Source organism: Erythrolamprus reginae, chromosome Z, assembly GCF_031021105.1.
Source record: "Erythrolamprus reginae isolate rEryReg1 chromosome Z, rEryReg1.hap1, whole genome shotgun sequence".
Classification (NCBI taxonomy): domain Eukaryota; kingdom Metazoa; phylum Chordata; class Lepidosauria; order Squamata; family Dipsadidae; genus Erythrolamprus; species Erythrolamprus reginae.
This window is the reverse complement of record NC_091963.1, coordinates 120,971,179-120,993,995: the sequence shown is the minus strand read 5'-3', so window position 1 is coordinate 120,993,995 and position 22,817 is coordinate 120,971,179. Positions and strand designations below refer to the sequence as shown.

The following is a 22,817-nucleotide window of genomic DNA, read 5'->3' as shown; positions in this document are numbered from 1 at the left end:
TGCCATAAGCACAACACAACAATAATGGGGAACTTTAACTACCCCTACATTCACTGGAAAACCAACTCAGCACCAAGCAGAAAGTCTAATAGATTTCTCACCAGTCTCACAGATAATTTTCTAGCCCCAAAAGTGGAAACAGGAACTAGAGGGACTGCAATACTACACCTAATACTAAAAAACGGGAGAAACGATAGAGGGAATTGAAGTAGAAGGGATGTTTATTTATTTATTTTATTTATTTATTTATTTGTCAAACAAGTATGGTATTATAGTACATATTAACATAACATAACATAACGAAGCATAAGTAGAACGTACTAATAGAGAGGATAATAAGACAGTAGGACAGGGACATTAGGCACATAAGTGCACTTATGCACGCCCCTTACAGACCTCTTAGAAAAGGGGAGAAGTCAATTGTAGATAATGTAAGGTTGAAGATTTTGGGGTTGGGGTTAGCAACAGAATCAGGTAATGAGTTCCAGGTGGTGACCACTCTATTGCTGAAATCTTATTTTCTGCAGTCAAGTTTGGAGCGATTTACATTCAGTTTGTATCTATTACGTGCTCTTGTGTTGTTGTTGTTGTTAAAGGTGAAGTAGTCACTGACAGGGAGTACGTTATGATGTATGATTTTATGAACAACAGTTAAATCAGTTCAGAGATGACGTAGTTGTAAATTTTCTAGATTTAGTATTTGAAGCCTGGACGAGTAGGGTAATTTGTTACATGAGGAGGAGTGAAGGACTCTTCTTGTGAAGTATTTCTGGATTCCTTTGATTGTATTAATATCTGATATGTAGTGTGGATTTCACACAGGTGAGCTATATATGCAGTGTGGATTCCTATATATGGAATGAAGCTATATATGTAGTGTGGACTCCACACAGGTGAGTCTCCGGAGAGGGGCGGCATACAAATCTAATAAATAACAACAACAACAACAACAACAACAACAATATTCTAGAATAGGTCTGACAAATGTTTTGTATGCTCTGGTCAATAAATCAGTGTTTCTAATTGGGTGAGAGTGACCACGTCATCCAAAAATTCAATATAACACAATCACTAACTGCTGAACCCAACACCACTACAGTCCCAGACTTCAGAAAAGTGGATTTCAACAAGCTCAGAGACAACCTGGAAAATATACCGCGGAAGGAAGTTCTAAAGGGTAAACCCACACAGGAAGCCTGGAAGGCCCTCAAAAACACAATCATAGATGCCCAACACAATACAAATAGCACTGAGGCTAATTACTGTATAATAATAAAAAAATAAAGTAATGTTGAAAAATAAATAAATAAATAAAAACGTTCTATAGTTGACTTACGAGGCCAGAAAGACTCAGAGTATTTTGAATTATGGAATAGATGGTACCATTGGATCAAGCTTAGAAAAATAAAAATGAAAAGAGCTAAAATAGAAGCATTAGGTCCCACAGAGTCGGCCTTCTCCTGGCCCCGTCAACTAAACAATGTCATTTGGTGGGACCTAGGGGAAGAGCTTTTTCTTGTGGGGGGGCAGCCCTCTGGAATCATCTCTCACCAGAGGTTTGTACTGCCCCCACCCTCCTCGCCTTCCATAAAAGCTTAAAGACTTATCTGTACTGCCAGGCTTCGGGCCATTATACCCTTGACCCCTGGCCAACAAATGTAGTATGTTTTGCAGTGTGAATGGGAATGAATGATTTTAAATGTTAGTAGAGTTTTAAAGTTTTTTCAAGTAAAATTAATTGAATTTTTAGATTTGTACATTGTATATTGTTTGCTATGTTGTGAGCCGCCCCAAGTCCTCAGAGAGGGGCGACATACAAATCCAATAGATAGATAGATAGATAGATAGATAGATAGATAGATAGATAGATAGATAGATAGATAGATAGATAGATAGATAAAAATAAATAAATAACATGTCTACGGAGAGGGGCGGCATACAAATCTAATAAATAAAAAAATAAATAAAATATGTATATAGAAAAGTATAAGTATGTTAGCTATTGTAACAACATAATATTGGTATAGTGCATCCAAATATATAAAATGTGATGAAGCTCAAAAGAAGAAGGTGCAATGATATAATAATGCAGAATTACTTATTGTATTTATTGCATTATTGTTTTTTATTAAAAAGACTGAAAATTAATAAATTCTACTTTAAAAAACTTTCTATCGCATTCCCCTTCATCCATTTCCTTTTAATTTCTCAACCATTTCCTTTTTATATTTGTAATGCCTCCAACCCTATTTCCATGTTTTCATCCCATTCTTCTTTCACTTTTATAACAAAAATTTCTTTTTCCACACACTCTTTTTTTCTTTCTCAGGTCTATTTTTTGTATGTCTTCTTTTCCCCAAACTTTTTATAATCTAGTACCTCTCAAACTCCTCCTCATTATCATTGATCTGAGCATAATCATTTTTTTATCCTGTTCTCTTTTATCACTGCTAACCCCAGTGGAATCATTACAAATAACAATATGTTAATCAACATAATCATTAATCAGTATTTCATTATCAGTATTCTTTCTCTCTTCATTGTCCTTTTCATTTTCATCAATCTTCTTTTCTTCCACTATTATCTCTTCCATTTTTCCATTCCAAAAGATCTTCTGAGATCGTTAAGAAATTCGTTAAATATATCAATAATCGCTTTTATTTTCGCAGAATCAATTCAGTTACAATTTCAGCTTTTATTCAGCGATGTCATCAATCTTTATTAATGACATTTTGGAACTCTGTATCTTCTAACTTCATATGAATGCAAATTACTTATCTTGTGTAAGTAAACTCAAAATTAAAAGTGGCATGAAATAACCAGCTGTCTGTAAGAAATATAATTCTTTCCATTCTCCACCATAATTCAGAGCTGAAGAAGCTTCTTGGATGAATGTGTTAAATATCTTTAAAGGAAAACAGGAAAATCCAGTTGCCTCTTGAAAAAGCACCTTTGAGCAGATTCAATAGCCCTAAATCAAATAATGTGAGGTGCAATTCAGAGCCATTAAAAAACAAATGGATATGGAGAAAAATCAGAGAGCTGTAAAGAAGTGTTTATGCCACTAAAGTCACTTAATCAATACAGATATTAAAAATGAATTATTCTAGTTACATATCCAAAATGAATTGTTCTAGTTAGTCCCAGCTCCATGGGAAGATATCCATTTAAGGAGAACTCATCCACAATCTTTATGGATTGTTTATTACACTATTAAACCCTTCCTATTATCTATTTTTTTTAAAAAAACCTGTCAATAATTTCTTGCTAACAAAGAATGAAAACATACATTTTGATTCACATCTCTCTCCAGACTTAATCTGTTACATTTCTAAAGAACAAAAATACAAAAGCAAAACTTCTATTCATCTAAAATATCTCCATTATTTGGATGCATATTTGCACAGAGATATATTGAAACATACTGAGAAGTAATCATCAATGTTGGACAGATGTGGATCAGATTATTTTATTTAGAAAGCAAAAAAAATCATTTTTGAAAATTCTGATCTGCAATTTTAAGATTATGAAATTTTGTTGCTACATTTTCTGATAACTTTGAAGAGAGCTTCCTTCACCTCTCTGTTTCTCAAGCTGTAAATAAGAGGGTTGAGCATGGGAGTCAGGACAGTATAGAGTATAGAAAAGATTTTGTTTAGCTCTTTTAGTGTTTCAGTTTCTGGAACTATATAGACAAGAAATATTGACCCATAGAAAAGTGTCACTACAATCAGATGGGATGAACATGTGGAAAAGGCTTTCTGTTGGGCTGTTTTAGACTTAATTTGCAAGACATTATGAAGAATACAGATATATGAGGCCACTGTTATAAGAAAGGGTGGCCCTGTTCCAATAAAGCCTAAAATAAGTGTAGCAAGCTTTACTAAGTGTGTATTACTGCATGAAATGTTTGCTACTGGATAAATATCACAAAAGAAATGATCAATTTCATTGAGTTCACAGAAGGTAAGTTTCAGTAGTAAGGAGGTTAGGATAGTGTTGGTCAAAAGGCCACTCATCCAAGCTGTGAGGGCCAATTGGAGGCAGAGTCTACTATTCATGAGTGTGGTATAATGCAATGGTTTGCATATTGCTAAATATCTGTCATAAGACATCATTGCTAAAAGGTAGCATTCAGTGGCTACCAGAACCCCAAAGAAGAAATACTGTACAATGCATCCATAGACAGGTATAGATTGATCTCCAGTTACAAAATTAGCCAGCATCTTGGGTAGAATGGTAGAAATATAATAGATTTCCAAACAAGACAAATTAACAAGGAAGAAATACATGGGGGTATGAAGATGCTCGTCAATCACAACCACTGAAACAATTATGAGATTACCAGCAACGGAGAGAGTATAAACAGGAAAAAATAATATGAAGAGGGCTATTCTCATTTCTAGGAGATTGCCAAATCCCAGAAGAATAAATTCAGAAGGAGTTGATTGATTTCTTCCCAGCCGGTGGAAAGTTAAATAATTCTGAAATGCAATTGACAGAACATAATTAATCTAGGTGACAGAGTGTCATACTTCTTTTTTCTTTGATCCTTAAACATTTAGTATTCAGTATAGTGATCTCAAATCTTTTCCCATTTAATAATGTAAGTTGAGTATTATACATTTGAATAGTTGAGTCTTTCTTCCATTTCTCTTTCACTGCATGCACACATATGTATAATCTTCAAAGAGACGTGTATTTTCACAGTTATATAGAGAGGAAGGATATTTGTGAAAACATGGCTAATTGCTCACTGAAATGCCCTTCTTCCTAATAGATGAAAGAAAGAAAGAAAGAAAGAAAGAAAGAAAGAAAGAAAGAAAGAAAGAAATAGTGAGTGAGGGAAGGAGGCAGGGTACTTTAAGACTTTCCCATACATCTTTTGCCTATTGTCTATTACTTATATTTCTGCAGATGACTATAAGTTATTTATGAATACTCTTCACAGCTATTCACCACCTTAAATTAATGGACAAAATGTTGAAAAAACATTATAGAACTTTGAACAGAGAAAAGACAACATCTACATGTATTGCTTACTGGAAATCTTTTATAGACTTTTTGCATGAAACAGAAAAAATAAATGTAATAATTTTGATGATAACCCATGGTAGATTATAGAAAGAAGTGAGCTATGCTGTGACACAAATTAAGAGGAAAGTTTATAATTATATTTGCAAATGCTGTAGAGAAGATCAAAAGCTACTTCTTCATACTATTTTTGTTTATTTTCTTTTTTATTTTGTTTCACTTTTAGTTTTATTTATTTGAATTATTTCCTTTTCCTTTTCTTTCTATTTTGTACAGTATTAGTTTTCATTTTCTTAGCAATAAGTTCAGTGAACTGATTAAAAATGTTCACAGAGACTAAATTACTCAGAATTACAAGGGTTATGCTGCTCTTCAATTATTTGAAAAAGAACAGGAAGATTTCTATATGCCTGTCATCTATCTGGTTATGAGAATACAACAAATGCATAAAGCTTTACCTCTGAATTGTTTATATTCCTCGGTAAGATCTCTATGGTGTTCCATTCATGGTCCATCTCAATTCTCAAAGTCCATAGAATCTCAAGTCCAAGCTTCTGTTATACATGGTCTTAAAATCTGTCTTAATTTTCCTGTCACACAGTATATCAAAATAATTAACGATACAATGATTATGCACAACTTTTCTACAGATATATATTTGAAATCATTTAGAAAAAGAACTGATTTTTCTGCGTTTTAACTTCTATATTCACAAAATAGCCAACAGAAATTTTCTTTTTGTTGAGAGCCAAATAGAGCAGAACAGAGGGAAAAAAATTATTGGAACTGATACTTCATTTTTAACATATTTTTGTGTGATGGATTAATTGATCAAAACAAATTCAAGTATTATGTATATGTGGCAATATTTATTTTAACAGATTTTATTTTAACAGATTTAATACTGTGATTAGTATGGAATCACAGAATTTCACATTACAGAAAGATATAAATATCCACAATTCAAGATAATAATAAACTATCTCCAATTGATCCATATTTAGTGATGAAACACTCACCTTCTAATAATCCAAAGCAGATAAATTCCTGCCTGAGAAGGGGGTTAGCCTAGAAGAGTTCCATGGTCCCTTCTAACTCTGTTATTCTGTTAGATGTCACTTTTTCTCTTTGTACTAACAAGAAATTCCATTTTTTACTAGGTTCTAATCTGCTAGTGTGTTAGTTGGGTACGAAGTTGTCTGTTCAAAAGAAAATCTAGAAGTTATGCCAAGCATTTCAGACTATTTATAATATATTAAAATTCATATGGGAGATACTACAAATCATACAAAAATATCAAAACAGGAAAGCTTGCATGTCTATGTATGCAGTAAGACATGCAAGTAATTACTCTTTCTACACTAATCACAAGTGGGTCCTTAAGGTATAAATCTAAATTCTCTGGGATTCTGGGATTCTCTGGCTATTTCCCATGCAAGTTTTAATACAGCTTAATTTATTTAGTTTCTAAATTTAGAGCTAGTAGCTATGATTAACAAATTACAATCTTTCTTCTTGGAATACCAAAGTAGAATTCCATCTTACTTTTAAAATAGATAGTTTTTAAATTCTTAGCTAGGGAAAGAAATAAAATAAATTCTGTCTGTAAGCAATGATCTTGGTAGACTAGCTAAGAATTATATGCATACATGTTTGCATATAAATTTATAAGTGAAAGAGGCCTTGTTCCGGGCCTCAGCAAGAGACTCCATCAAGCTGTGGATGAGTGAATCTGGTAAAACCCCAAGTGCCCTCTGAAAGCCCTCTGGGTCTATCAGGCGCCTGGGGCGGAACCTCCTAATCAGTTCCGCCTCCCTGCGGGGGAGGATTGGAGCCAGGAAATCAAGCCACACTAGGAAATGGTCTGACCATGACAAAGGCAATGTTTCTAAGCCCCTTATTCTCAGACCATTATTCAATTGCTCCGAGAGGAATACCATGTCAGGTGTGTGTCCCCTCCCATGAGTCGGACCCTGAACTACTTGAGTCAGGTCCATGGTTGTCATGGTGGCCATGAACTCCTCTGCTAGTCCAGAGGAACCGCCGAGTGATGGCAAATTGAAGTCCCCCAGGACAATAAGTCCAGGGAACTCCACTGCCAACCCAGGCACCTTCTCAAGCAGCACAGGCAGGGCTGTTGACATGTAGCTGGGAGGCAGGTATGTGAGTAACAAGCCCACCTGAACCCCTAAGTCCAACTTCACAAGGAGGGACTCACAACCCGCAATCTCAGGGGCAACAAGTCTATGCAGGCAAAGGTTCTCCTTGGCTACAATAGCCACTCCTCCCCCCCTTTCCCTGGAGTCGAGGCTGATGCCATACCTGAAACCTGGCTGGGCATATTTCTGAGAGAGGAATTCCTCCCTCTGGGCCCAGCCAGGTTTCAGTCACACATGCCAGATCGGCCTCCTCAACCAGGATCAAATCCTGGATGAGGAGAGCTTTGTTTACTACTGATCTGGCATTGAGCAACAGTAGCTTGAGCCCAGGACCCAGATTACACTCGTCACCATTTAAGACTAACTTAAATACTCGTCTATGCTTTATTTAACACAGCAAGCTTCTTTTCCTCTATATTGCTATTGACAAAAAATATTTTAAAATGTTTTTGTGTGCATATTGGTTGTGGACATTAATACAATTAATTCATATTTTATATTATAAGTTTTTAAAGTTGATTGTAATACTACTTGGGAAAATCCGTGTCATCCAATGAAAGCCTCACCTATAGATAATTTAATCAATTAAATTCTATGATCCAATCACATTGCTTTGCCTTTTGTTCCTTGAAACCTTTATGAAGGTGCAGAGAAGAGCAAAAAAGATGATTATGGGACTGGGGGTTACAACATATGAAGAATTATTGCAAGAACTGCGCATGGCTAATTGGTGAAGAGAAGGATCAGGGGTGACATGATAGAAATGTTCCAATATTTGAAGGACTGTCACTGAGAGGAGGGGCTCAGACTATTTTCCAAAGCATCCGGCAAAAACATGTATGCTATGTTTTATTTATAAAATAAAATAGCTCCATATAGAAAGAATGAATTTTACCATGTTCTTGAAAATTAAAAATACATTATATCAGAACAGTTTGTCCAAGAGCCAGTCAGTAACAAATCCCCCGGCTCATCTGAAATATTTTAATTATCCAATAATTTTTAAAAATTAGATAACATTCTGCACATGCAAGCCCAAATATTATTACCCTAGATCACCAATTAGTGTAAAAAGGATGATGTAACACACTTGGATACGACATTCTTTGAATGGTTCACTACTATATTCCTGTATCATTTGTTGTTAATAGGACATTTTACAACACCTCTTCTGATATAACATGGAACAACTACAGGTAAGACCTAATCTCATATATTGACTTTCTTTATTTCCAGGATAATCATCCTATATTAACTAGAAAGAATTGTTTCAACAACGCAATAACTTTGCCCTTGTGTTTGTCTTAGTACTACATATTCAGTGGTCTATTTCTATTTTAAAAAACTAAAACTCTCATTTTCATCCTTTTCCCAAATTCCAACACTTATCTTTATCTTCAGGAAACTATATATCTATATTTGATTGCCATATTTCATATTTAATTTGTGCCACAAATATGTGTGTGTGTGTATATGTGTGTGTATATGTATAAGTATACATATACATTCGTATGGTGCTCAGTAATGGTTGGAGTAATTTCTTTTAAATACAGTGGCAATTATTCAGCTGTCTAGCAGCACCTTTTACAAGCTATAATATAAAATTTCAAAGGAGATAAGTTTTCGTGAGTTGGAACTTTTTTCATTAGATACATCTGATAAATTTGTTACTTGAAAAAATTCTACCAGATTCATGATAAGTTTTTTGCCACCAACATAGCTCCTCTCCTACACTGAATTTTGTTCACATTATAGATTTAGAAAAAGTGGGCATATAATTTAAATTGTAATCCTTACTTTGTGTATACCTTTCAAGATGACAATTTCATTGACTACAGTGTCATTAATATCAGTAATTCTGAGTCATGGGACTGTTTGCAAAATTATTTTTTAAGAACTTGAAAGAGTCTTTCTTTTAATGCATTTCTTTTTACTTCGGGCAACAATTAAAAAAATAGATGAAATAATTCTAAATTTAATTTAAAATATTCACTATATTCACTATTAATTATATAGGAAGAATCACCCCCCCCCCAAAAGAATAGAACAATAACAATGTACATCATAGGAAAAGATGTACATTCTTAATATATGACCATGAAAAACAGTTTTTTGTCTCTTTGCAGTTTTTCTTTTAACAGACAACATGAAGAGAACATTTTTAAAAAGATTTTAAAAGGGTTAGCTGATCAGTAGGTTATGATTTATAGGCTATTTACTACCTTCAGCATAACATTGAATTGTGTCCAGAAGTATATTGACTAATAATATTATTTCAGATCATAAATAATATTCCACAAACACATTTAAGTCAGGAAATATAAGAAATAGACATGATCTTTCCACAAGCAGGACTTTGTGGAATATTAGTCTAGTAGTAGGAAGAATTTATATTTATATCACATTGATTGATTTAGTCACCCATACATCCTCCCATTCATGTATTCATATATATATACACACACACACACACACATATAGATATACACACACACGTACACAAACACATGTATTTCTTATTGATCATGTTCAGTTCAGTTCATCTTCACTTTTTTTGTATTTTTCATTCCCTTTAATAATTTTTTCTACTGTTATTTTTTGTGTGCTGCCTTTTACTGGGGTTTTTTTGTGCTTTAATTTACTATCTTTTCTTTAAATTCAGGATTTTCAGTTGCAGTTTTCTTTAACAATTCCATATCAATAATTTCTAGATACTATTTTATGCATAAACTTGATGAATATATTGATATCTCTCTCTCCTCTCTTTGAAATTTAAAATCAAAATTATCTCTACTTTATTTGTGTCTAAATTATACATGAATGTTTATTACTAGTATAGTAAACAACATCTATTATGCTCTCCTTATTAGATCATAGCTTATTCAGTGGTTTTTGCATTATTTTGTGTTAGATATTCATAGATATGCTATCTGGGGAGATCAGGAAGAATCACTGTATTGTAGCAGAAAAGTTTGCTTGGAACTTGGTGATGCAGAGAAAGGGATCTCACAATTTTACATGGAAAACACTTTGGACTCTGAATTGCTTCACTAAATTCTCTCCACAGAATAAATTTTCATCTCAAACTTTATCCATGAAATGACTTTAGGATAAAATTCTGCAAGATGATACCAGGGGAGATGGATTTTTAATTGGTTAACTTGATTCAAAAGTATTATGATATCTATCCACTCCTCCCAACACACATTCTGAGATGAAAACAATGAACATTTACAGATGTAGGAGGGGCAGTAAAGCCAGAGGATAGAGTTAAAAGAGGAATGAGCCTAGATCTGCTATGTAACCAAAGTGGGCTAAGGCTAATCAAACTTGACTGTAAAAAATAAGACTTTAGTAATCGAGTTGTTGAAGCGTGGAACTCATTACTGGACTCTGTAGTGTCATCCCCTAACCCCCAAAACTTTACCCTTAAACTATCCACAGTGGACCTCTCCAGATTCCTAAGAGGTCAGTAAGGGGGGTACATAAGCGCACTAGAGTGCCTTCCGTCCCCTGTCCTACAGTCTCTCCTATATCTCCTATATCTTCTCTACTATATCTCTTTAAGCTTCATTGTATATTATTGTGTATTGGACAAAAATAAATAAATAAATAAATAAATAAATAAATAAATAAATAAATAAATAAATAAATAAATAAATAAATAAATAAATAAATAAATAAAAGAATAATCCCCATTTCCCCCCTGGACCATTATCTAACTCCAACTGATAACAATTAGTTTCTATCCATATAGGGTATTTAACAGCAAACTGGTTTAATTGGATAGTCATATATAGATCTATTCTATAGCACCTCACATCAGCATATTGTTTATTTCCTCTAATGCCATAGGCTATTAACATATGATGTTGTCTGATGTTGTCTGATGTGGTTAATATGCTTAGGAATAACAACATCTGTTCTGACATCAGTTATGGTTAAAATGATGGAGACTCTACTCAAAAAGAGGATAAATCAGCACCTAAAAACCAATAACTTATTGGACCCAAACCAGCATGGCTTTACTGAAGGCAAATCATGTCAGACTAATTTCATTGATTTCTTTGACTATGTCACAAAGGTGTTGGATGAAGGTGGTGCCATGGATATTGCCTATCTGGACTTCAGCAAAGTCTTTGATACGTTTCCACATAAATAGCTGATAAATTAGTGAAGATTGGACTTAATCCCTGGATAGTTCAGTGGATTTGCAGCTGGCTGAAGCATAGACATCAGAGGGTTGTTGTTAATAGTGAGTATTCTGAGCAGACACTGGTTACAAGCAGTGTGCCACAAGGGTCTGTTCTTGGTCCTATTCTTTTAATATCTTTGTGAGTGACATAGGGGAAAGTTTGGTAGGGAAGGTTTGCCTATTTGCCAATGACTCTAAAGTGTGCAATAAGGTTGATATTCCTGGAGGCGTCTGTAATATGGCAAATTATTTAGCTTTACTAAATAAATGGTCAAAGCAATGGAAACTGCAGTTTAATGTTTCCAAATGTAACATAATGCACTTGGGGAAAAGGAATCATCAATCTGAGTATTGTATTGGAAGTTCTGTGTTAGCAAAAACTTCAGAAGAGAAGGATCTGGGGTAGTGATTTCTGACAGTCTCAAAATGGGTGAATAGTGCAGTCAGGTGGTAGGAAAAGCAAGTAGAATGCTTGGCTGCATAGTTAGAGGTATAACAAGCAAGAAGAGGGTGATTGTGATCCCACTATGTAGAGCGCTGGTGAGACCACATTTGGAATACTGTTTTCAGTTCTGGAGACCTCACCTACAAAAAGATATTGATGAAATTGAATGGGTCCAAAGACAGTCTGCAAGAATGGTGGAAGATCTTAAGCATAAAATATATCCGGAAAGACTTAATGAACTCAATCGGTATTGTCTGGAGGACAGAAGGAAAAGGGGGGACATGATCAAAACATTTAAATATGTTAAATGGTTAAATAAGGTTCAGGAGGGAAGTGTTTTTAATAGGAAAGTGAACACAAGAACAAGGGGGCACAATCTGAGGTTAGTTGGAGAAAAGATCAGAAGTAACGTGAGAAAATATTATTTTACTGAAAGAGCAGTAGATCCTTGGAACAAACTTCCAGCAGACGTGGTTGGTAAATCCACAGTAACTGAATTTAAGCATGCCTGGGATAAACATATATCCATCCTAAGATAAAATACAGGAAATAGTATAAGGGCAGACTAGATGGACTATGAGATCTTTTTCTGCTGTCAATCTTCTATTTTTCTATGTTTCTGCTATTTAGATAAGCTGACAAGATATTCAAGAACAGCATTTCAACATTTGCCACAATCAACAGATAAAAGAAGAGAAGGGAAATGGGGCTACTAAAGTTCTTCAAATTGTTATTATTAACTAATTACTAGCAGGAAAGAATGGAAATGAATCAGTCAAGTGTCACAACATTCATTCTTTGGGGATTCAGCAATCTTCCCCAAATGAGAATACTGCTCTTTATACTGTTTTTTATTATCTACAGTTTATCTATTGTGGGAAACCTACTTATTGTTCTTCTTGTTGTAGCTGACCAACAACTTCATACCCCCATGTACTTCTTCCTTCTGAATTTGTCTGGTTTGGAGATTTGTTACATTTCAACCATTTTGCCCAGAATGCTGGCTAGTTTTATAACTGGGGATAAATCTATATCTGTCTATGGCTGCATGACACAATACTACTTCTTTGGTTTTTTAGCATCCACTGAATGTTATCTTCTGGCAATGATGTCTTATGATCGATATTTAGCCATTTGCAAACCTCTGCATTATGCATCTATCATGGACGGTAAACTCTGTTTCCAATTAGCCCTCACCTCTTGGATAAGTGGTTTGTTTACTAACACTATCATAACTTCTTTTCTAGTACAGTTAAATTTTTGTGGACCTTATGAAATTGACCATTTTTTTTGTGATGTGTATTCAGTGGCAAACCTTTCCTGTAGCAATACATACTTAGTGAAACTTGCTACATTTATTCTAGGATCCATGGGTATAGGAACCCCATTTCTCCTAACAATGATCTCCTACATCTATATACTTTATACTGTGCTGCAAATGAAATCTAAAAAAGCACAACAGAAGGCCTTCTCTACCTGTTCTTCTCATCTCACCGTAGTTTCATTTTTCTTTGTTACCCTATTGCTTGTCTATGTTGTCCCTGAAACAGAAAAACTGAAAGAGCTACATAAAATCTTTTCTCTGTTCTACACTATTCTAACTCCAATGGTCAACCCTGTTGTCTACAGTTTGAGAAACAGAGAAGTAAAGGAAGCCTTCTTTAAAACTGTTAGAAAATATATCAGCAGTTTTTTATAGTATCATAACTATGGTATGACATAATGGTATGGTAAAGTACAATTAAAGATGGGGTATATATAACCGCTTTGGTTCTACAAAAAGTAATGTGGCCAAATATCATGTCATGTACAATAATTTTTTAATGTTATTTTTCCTTATTTTCCTTACCTTAAATAATTTTTCTACCTCTGGCATCATTTTATTTCAAAATAGTTTCCAAAATAGTTTAAATGTCATAATTTGTTTCAAAAGTGTCCATTATTACCTGTGCTCATAAAAATGCCATTTTATGGTGCATCACAGGTTAAAAATAATTTGGTTAAAAATAATTTGGAAATGTTATTATTCTTTATATTGTCATTATTACTATTGTGATATTGAATTATTATTGTCTGTATTATTATCTATTGTACGTTCCCTTTGTAATATGTATAGATTTGTTTTTTCATAGGAATAACAAAAACACTTATCAATAAATAAAGAAAATAGGAAACACTTTAGTTCCTGTTAAATTGGTTGACTCTATCTGAACCTAGTCACCCTGGCAATCATTTTATGAATCACCACATTCCCCCATTGCAATAATTTCATGAAGTGCATAAAATATTCTTGCAGAATTATTAGTATTGCTGCTAGTTCAAATCTGTGTAAATTTCTACCATACAATTTTCACTTCTAGAAAGGAATGTAGTGTTTTGCTTTATTTCATTTATTTTATTAATTGGACTTATATGCCGTCCCTTATATGCCACCTCATTTTAAATGAAACTTTATTGCATTCATATATTTGAGTTGGAAACCCATGTGACTTTAAAAAAAATTTGTTATAATAATTATTTTATTTCAATGTATTCATTTATTTACAATCCACAGTATTTTACAAAATTTAAAGTAGAACATACCTGTAATACTTACATATGAAATTAATCATATGTGCACACATACACACACCACACATACATAGTGTGTGTGTGTGTGTGTGTGTGTGTGTAAGATATTTCTGCTGATAAGTGAAAAGAAAGGGAGGCTAGCATAAATCTGTTTTGAGATTTTTTACACTCTTCAGCTAGCCATGCCCTTACCGGGATTTGAATCTGTGGGGTCTGCCTTGCGAGGCAGAAGCTTTAACCTTTAGACCACAGGCTTGCTTCCATTTCAGTTTATATAAACAATAGCAGAGAAATGTATGTATCTTGCTCTCCAACAGACATGATAGCCGTGTTTGTTTGTTTGTTTCTTTGTTTAAATTTCTATGCTGTCCAATTCCCTAGAGACATAGAGAGGCTCACAATAAAACTGGAAAAATCAATAAAAAACATGTTTCAGTTTAAAATAGATACATTCATGGCTGACCTCAGTAATCATCCCTACAAGATCAATGGTCCCAGGCCTGTTGGAAAAGCCAGGTTTTTATAGCTTTCCAAAAGGCCAATAAGATGGGGATAGTGCAGATCCCAGGAGATAGATGCTTTCAGAGAGTCGGGGCCACTACAGAGATGGCCCTCCCCTGTGGACCTGCCAGTTGACATTTTTTAGCCTATGAGACTCAAAGAAGTCCAACCCCGTGGGCTCTTACTGGTCACTGGGAGGTATATGGTAGAAAGCAATCTCTGATGTACTTTGGCCCTGACTCATGTAGGGCTTTAAAGGTAATAACCGACACCTTGAATTGTGACTGAAGACTAATAGGAAGCCAATGCAGCTCACTAAGAATTGGTGTAGAGTGAGTATATCTAGGGGCACCCACAACAGCTCACACAGCCGCTTTCTGGACCAGCTGTAGTCTCCAAATACTCTTCAGGGGAAGTCCCATGTAAAGCATGTTGCGATAGTCCAGCTGTTACGTGATAAGGGCATGAGTCACTGTGAAAAGAGCCTCTTGATTCAAGTAGGGCCACAATTGGTGCACTAGTCAAACCTGTGCAAAGGTCCACCTAGCTACAGCTGTCAGATGTTGATTTAATCTTAATTGTGAGTCTAGGAAGACACCCAAATTGTGAATCTGTTCTGAGGGGGTTAATTTCTCTCCCTCCAGAACCAAGGAAGACAGTTGACATAGTCCTTTGGAGGCAGTATCCATAGCCACTCGGTCTTGTCTGGGTTGAGTCTGAATCTCTTGACTCCCATCCAAGCCCTCAGCTTGTCCAGGCACTGGCACATCACATCCACTGCTTCACTGAACTGATATGAAGTGGAGATGTATAGCTGGGTGTCATAAGCATATTGCTGAAATCTCATGCCATGTCACCAGATGATCTCACCCAGTGGTTTCATGTTGATATTAAATAGTAGGGAAGAGAGGATCAAGTCCTGAGGCACCCAACAAATAACAGGTCTAGGAGTCGACCTCTGCTCTTCCACCAACTCCGACTTCAATCAACCAGAAAGATAGGAGGAAAACCACCATAATATGGTATCTCCCAATCCTAGCTCCCTTAGTTGACACAGAAGGATACCATGGTCAATAGTATCGGCCATTTTAACCATGGTCAATGGTTGCTTGACCATCATTGCTTGACCATGGTTGCTTGACCATGGTCAATAGGTTAAAAGCAGCTGAGAGGTCAAGTAACACCAAGATAGAGGAATGACCCCTATCTCAAGCCCATCAGAGATCATCGATCAGAAAGACCAAAGCAGTTTCCATGCTGTAGCCAGGCCTGAAACCTGATTGAAAAGGATCTAGATAATCCAATATCTCAGGGGTTGCCACATAGAAAATTGAATCAAACTATTCTCCAAAGTAACTGAGGGTGGAACAAGAAGCAATGGGTGGAAAGTAAACAAGGAGAGATGCAAAGTAGAAATAAGGACAAATTTCTTGACAGAACAATTAATCTGTGGAACAGCTTGCCTCCAAAAGTTATGGATGTTATGAATGCTCCAACTATGGAAGTTTTTAAGAAGATGTTGGATAATCATTTGTCTGAAGTAGTGTAGAGTTTCCTCCCCAAGAAGGGGATTGGGCTAGAAGATTTCCAAAGTCCCTTCCAACTCTGTTATTTATATTATATTATGTTCCATTTCCTATAATCTGAAAATAAAGTAGAATTATAGCATGGTGTTATATAATTCTAGATGTTTTATTTTTTAAAATAAGCAGCACTGTCTGGATTTCTTATTTGAAATATTAATCCTAAGAATTTCCCTTTAGTGGTCTGCTCTTTTGTATAAGAAAATACAAGACATAACTGAGCTTTAATTTTAAAGAGGTAAGCATATTTCCGTTTTTTCCATTCACTTGCACATAATGGAACCAAACATCTAATGTGAATTTTAAAAATTGTATAGTTTTGAAACTTGTATCCCACACATAGAAAACTCTAGCAGCAGTTAAGCATTATGATATGGTCTCTCATACAAACATAAGTAACTAAGTAGCCAATTTAAGTTTTTGCTAACTTTATACCCATTTGAAAGCTGTTGGGGTAGTAGAATGTAAAGAAGGGAAATAAATCAGTCAAGCGTTACAACATTCGTTATTTTGGGATTCAATCTTCCCCAAATGTGAATACTCCTCTTTACACTTTTTATTATATATAGTTTGTCTATTGTGGGAAGCTACTTATTGTTCTACTTGTTGTAGCTGACCAACAACCTCATACTCCCATGTATTTTTTTTCTTTTGTCTTGTTTGGAGGCATGTTACATTTCAACCATCTTGCCCAGAATGCTGACTAGTTTTGTAACTGGGGATAAATATATATCTGTCTATGGCAGTGTTTTTCAACCAGTGTGCCGTGGCACACTAGTGTGCTGCGAGACATGGTCAGGTGTGCCGCGAAGCTCGGAGAGAGAAAGAAAGCAAGAGACAGAGAAAGAAAGAGAAAGAAAGCAAGAGAGAGAAAGAAAGAGAGAGAGAGAGAGAGAGCGACATAGAGGGAGGCAGGGAGGGAGAGAGAAAGAGAGCAAAAAAGAGAGGAAGGAAGGAAGAGAAAGAAAGAGGGATGGAGAGAGAAAGAAAAAGGGAGAGAAAGAGGGAGAGAGAAATAGAGCGAAAGGGAGGAAGAGAGAGAGAGAGAATTTTTTTGTTCAAACTTTTTATAGCCCCCCCCCCCCGCCCCGCTCAATGTGCCCCAGGATTTCGTAAATGTAAAAAATGTGCCGCGGCTCAAAAAAGGTTGAAAATCACTGGTCTATGGTTATATCACACAATACTGCTTCTTTGTTTTTTTAGCATCCACTGAACATTATTTTCTGGCAATGATGTCTTATGATTGATATTTAGCCATCTGTAAACCTCTGCATTATGCATCTGTCATGGACGGTAAACTCTGTTTCCAGTTAGCCTCACATTCTGGATGAGTAGTTTGCTGACCAACACTATCATAATAGCTTTTCTTCTATAGTTAACATTTTGTGGTCCCAGTGAAATTGACCATTTCTTTTGTGATACGAATCCAATGGCAAAACTTTCCTGTAGTAATACACACTTAATGAAACTTGCTACATTTGTTACAAGATCCATGGCTATAGGGACTCCATTTGTCCTAACAATGACCTTTTATTGCTACATACTTTATACTTGTGTTGCAAATGAAATCTAAAACAAAAAACAAAAACCCTTCTCTTCTTGTTCTCATCTCACTATAGTTTCATTTTTCTTCTTTTCACTGTTGCTTATTTTATTTTTTTATTATTGTTTGTTTGTTTGTTTGTTTGTTTAGTCAAGTATGTATTGGTGGTATGCAAAGATATAACAATATTTATATGCATATATTAGTAAAAGAGAAACATTAGGACAGGGGATGGAAGGCACTCTGGTGCACTTATGTGCACCCCTTACTGACCTCTTAGGAATTGGGAGAGGTCAACAGTGGACAGTCTATGAGTAAAGTTTTGGGGTTAGTTGATGATACCGCAGAGTCTGGTAGTGAGTTACATGCATCAACTACTCCGTTACTAAAGTCGTATGTCCTGCAGTCGAGTTTAGAGCAGTTTACTTTAAGTTTATATGTGTGTTGTGTGCTTGTGTGCTGTTGATGATTTTATGGGCTATGCTTAGGTCATGTTTAAGGTGATGTAATTTTAATATTTAAAATATTTTTCTCTTCCTAGCATCACTTGGTTTCAACACAATTCCTGGTCCTCCATTGTCTTAATGTAAATGCAATAATTAATGCTCTTAGATGGCTCATTATGGGAGAGTTGAAATATTCAATAATATTCAATAATAGCTTATATTATTATTACTACTATTATGATATGATATGATTCTGTTGCAGATTTCCTTTATAATATTTAAATTTGGTTTTTGATGGAAATGACACAAAATACTTGTAAATAAATAAAGAAAATAGCAGAGAACATTTTAATTTCTGGTAAATTGGTTGACTCTATCTGATCCTAGCCACCCTGACAGCCATTTTACGAACTGGCACATTCTTCCATTACAATAATTTCATGAAGTACTTAATATTCTCACAGAATTACTAATATGGTTGCTAGTTCAAATCTGTGTATATTTCTACTGCACAATTTCCACTTCTAAAAAGGTGTGTAGTGTTTTATATCTAAAAGCCCATTTTAAATATAACTTTATTACAGTCATGCGTTTCAGATGGAAACCAGGGTGAATTAAATAAATACATCATTATAATAATATATTTGTATTTTTAAGTAGTCGTTTATTTACACTTCACACTATGTAACAAAAGTTAAAGTACAGCATATATGGAACAATTATATATGTAATCATACATACATATATACATATTTATATACACATACATGCACACATGCACACACATGTATATGTATTTGTGTGTGTGTGTGTGTGTGTGTGTGTGTGTGACATGTATATATGAAGCCCTGCAAAATTAATGAGTCACTGGAGGTACCAAACAATTTCTATAAGATAAGCTATAGATAAACAAAAAATGTTTTTTTAAAAAACATCCATATATTAGTCATTTACTAAAGAAATTTTGGAGCTAATTTTTTTTAAAAAAATGAATAAAATATGTTTTCTAACATAAAATGTTACATGGTTTCTTTAACTTCCATTCTGTTTACTATCATATGGCAGGTTAGCATCTGTCTGAATTCATTGCTGATTATTTCTTCTAGTATAGAAATATTTCAGAACACTGTTTATTTATTAAATTTATTATCCTGTGACTGGCTGTTTAAATAGGATAATATTTTCTTATTCTAGAACTGTGTTATTTTATTGCATTTATAAATTGAATAAAGCCCTAAATGTTTCCATCACACCTTTCCATTGTCCGTGATTTCCAAAGCTCATCATTGGTTAGGGAAAAGTAACAGGAAATTTGTCACTCGATGTTTTCAATCATTGTAGATATTTTTTCTTCTACCATGACTGGATCATTGGGTATTTTTCATCCTAAGTCATGTCTTCTCTATGAGGAGTTGCCACTGTTTAACTCATCAACTTTGCTTGCCCCTGAAATAACTTTTTGAAATTATATTTGAAAAGTTCTGGCATCAGATGTTATTCTAAGAATCATAATATCTTCTCTGTAGGACAATCATTCTCATATACCAATTCAAACATTGACTGAATACTTTCAAGCACTTTCTTTTACTATATGATTTTCAGAATATGACTAACCTGGGGGAAAAAGAATCACTTCAACTCTCCAAACTCACTGAGAAATCCAGAAGTATTTTCAAACTTGTCAAGCAATCACCTATGGGAATGTCCTTATTTTTCCAACTAAAACCTTAATTTATTCTTTATAAATGAAGTCTGTCAGACCCAAGAGGCGCATTAGCTCTGATTGCCATGAGAGTACAATGCACTCTTTAGAAGGATGTATTAAAAATACTCTAGTTTATGTTTGAGCAAATACATACTCAGTCTTCATATGAGAGTTTGGAATATTGATCAACTATCACTCTGGTAAGAAGTATGGTAAATGAGAAGACTCTTTTGTATGGGACATATAGAATTTTATAAGAGTAATTGAAAAGCATCCACGAGGAGAGAGCAATTTGTCTGTAAGGAAAATGGGAATGTTTGGTTATGCCTACCTAAATGTCTAAGTTTCATATATTTGGTTATCTTTTACCAAATATCTTTCCTATAACCAAAGCAAGCAGGGCTTCTTGTAACAACCCACACTGTCTTTTATTTTGGTGTACTTGTATATTCAGAGTACACAGATTTATATATGTCATATGGAGTAATGTTTATCACTAACTTTTCCCAAGCTATTTATCTAGAATCTTGCCTGGGCATGGAATCTGGTGATGCCATGGTAGAAGTCTTCAGGAACATTCAAGATACAATGCTAAACAATGCATTGAAATTTGATGTAGTGCTTAAGACTTCATACTAGAAACCTAGAAACTTTGGTCCTGCCAAAGGGTTGAAATGGGTGACTTTGAGCTAGTTACTTTTTCTTAGCCCAATCCATCTGATAGGGTTGCTGTTGTAGAAAAAATTGGAGGAGGAAACAATATTAGGTATGTTTACCTCCATGACTTACTTTTAGAACAATTTTCTATGTTGAAATAAGTTCCATTCACTCAAAGTAAATACCTAGTACAGTTGATAAAGGACTGATATTTATCTAATTTCACAAATATTATATTTTGTTTTTATCCTTAATAATGACTGTACAAGAGTGGTTATATTCCTTCTTTCAGAAAAAGAGCATTACTGTGAGTAATAGTAATATATGAGTAATATATGGAGTGTTTTCATCTAAGAAATTATAAAATGTTGAAGAGAACTGTATTTCACGAATTTAGGACAATTTAGGAAATTTGAAGCCATATGGCTAAAACCTGGCAAAGTTAATGTCCTCTAAAGATTCAATATATAATGTAATCTTAATCCCATTTCACCAAAACATTCCATATACCTTTATCTCTAAAATTATGTGTTAGAGATTTGCAATTGGCATTTCCTCAAAGCAGGGGTATAGGAACAATTCAAATATAATCTTCATTTGTATCTGAATGTTTCTAGGTATTGTTCTGTTTAACTCATATTGTCTCTAATATTTCAAACACCAAGAAATCCTACTATAATTGCATTCATTTTTCTAATACAAAGAACTTTCATTAATCTTTACAAAATATGTTATTTTTAAATGCAATTTTATTTTTTTAGATGTGCCCAAGTATAGTTTGAAAGTATGATAGATAGAGTTGATACAACTATCCCAATGCACCTTTTTGGATTTTAATTTTCTGACGATACATATGTTAAGAAATGCAACATTTTCTATTCTTTCTGTTTTCTAGGTATGTGAACTAACAGTTCTCTCAATGTATGCCAACATTTGCCTCAATGAGAGACAGAGAGACAGAGACAGAGAGAGAAGGGGAAATGAGACTACTAAAGTTCTTCAAATGGTATTTCAGAATCACCTTGATAGTTATAAAAAAATGGAAATAAATCAGTCAAGTGTCACAACATTCATTCTTTTGGGATTCAGCAATCTTCCCCAAATGGAAATACTCCTCTTTACATTGTTTTTTATTATCTATAGTTTGTCTATTGTGGGAAACCTACTTATTGTTCTACTTGTTGTAGCTGACCAACAACTTCATACCCCCATGTACTTCTTCCTTGTGAATTTGTCTTGTTTGGAGACTTGTTACATTTCAACCATTTTGCCCAGAATGCTGGCTAGTTTTGTAACTGGGGATAAATCTATATCTGTCTATGGCTGTGTGACACAATACTACTTCTTTGGTTTTTTAGCATCCTCTGAATGTTATCTTCTGGCAATGATGTCTTATGATCGATATTTAGCAATCTGCAAACCTCTGCATTATGCATCTGTCATGAACAGTAAACTCTGTTTCCAGTTAGCCCTCATATCTTGGATATGTGGTTTGTTGACCAACACTATTGTAACTGCTTTTCTTGTAGGGTTAAATTTTTGTGGACCCTATGAAATTGACCATTTCTTTTGTGATGTGTATCCTGTGGCAAATCTTTCCTGTAGCAATACACACTTAGTGAAACTTGCTACATTTATTCTAGGATCCATGGGTATAGGGACCACATTTCTCCTAACAATGACCTCCTACATCTATATACTTTATACTGTGCTCCAAATGAAATTTAAAAAAGCACAACAAAAAGCCTTCTCTACCTGTTCTTCTCATCTCATGGTAGTTTCATTTTTCTTTGTTTCACTATTGCTTGTCTATGCTGTCCCTGAAACAGAAAAGTTAAAAGAGCTACATAAAATATTTTCTCTGTTTTATACTGTCCTGAGTCCAATGCTCAATCCCATTATCTACAGTTTGCGAAACAGAGAAGTGAAGGAAGCCCTTTATAAAACTGTTAGAAATTACAGCAGAAGAGGTTTATAA

General features: G+C 34.5%; 3 protein-coding genes and 1 pseudogene across 3 annotated transcripts; 3 read left to right on the top strand and 1 right to left on the bottom strand.

The window, feature by feature from the left end:
* Positions 1-3,524: 3,524 nt before the first annotated feature.
* On the bottom strand, positions 3,525-5,549 carry LOC139153903 (olfactory receptor 2AP1-like). Its single transcript, XM_070728323.1, has 2 exons — positions 5,493-5,549; positions 3,525-4,484 (listed from the first exon to the last, which is right to left on the bottom strand). The coding sequence occupies exons 1-2, from the start codon at positions 5,547-5,549 to the stop codon at positions 3,525-3,527; spliced, it is 1,017 nt and encodes a 338-aa protein (XP_070584424.1).
* Positions 5,550-12,593: 7,044 nt separating this feature from the next.
* Positions 12,594-13,532, top strand: LOC139153901 (olfactory receptor 10A7-like). Its single transcript, XM_070728322.1, has one exon. The coding sequence runs from the start codon at positions 12,594-12,596 to the stop codon at positions 13,530-13,532; it is 939 nt and encodes a 312-aa protein (XP_070584423.1).
* A 1,837-nt stretch (positions 13,533-15,369) lies between these two features.
* Positions 15,370-21,742, top strand: LOC139153900 (olfactory receptor 2AP1-like; annotated as a pseudogene).
* Positions 21,743-21,878: 136 nt separating this feature from the next.
* Positions 21,879-22,817, top strand: LOC139153899 (olfactory receptor 10A7-like). Its single transcript, XM_070728321.1, has one exon. It carries the CDS (start codon positions 21,879-21,881, stop codon positions 22,815-22,817), a length of 939 nt encoding a protein of 312 aa, XP_070584422.1.

Bases quoted from the DNA above. Each gene is read 5' to 3' on its own strand.
- LOC139153903 (XM_070728323.1), bottom strand. From the start codon at position 5,549: ATGGACCATGAATGGAACACCATAGAGATCTTACCGAGGAATATAAAC. The intron at 4,485-5,492 runs GTAAAGCTTTAT...ATTGCATTTCAG, and splicing joins GGAATATAAACAATTCAGAG to AATTATTTAACTTTCCACCG.
- LOC139153901 (XM_070728322.1), top strand. From the start codon at position 12,594: ATGGAAATGAATCAGTCAAGTGTCACAACATTCATTCTTTGGGGATTC.
- LOC139153899 (XM_070728321.1), top strand. From the start codon at position 21,879: ATGGAAATAAATCAGTCAAGTGTCACAACATTCATTCTTTTGGGATTC.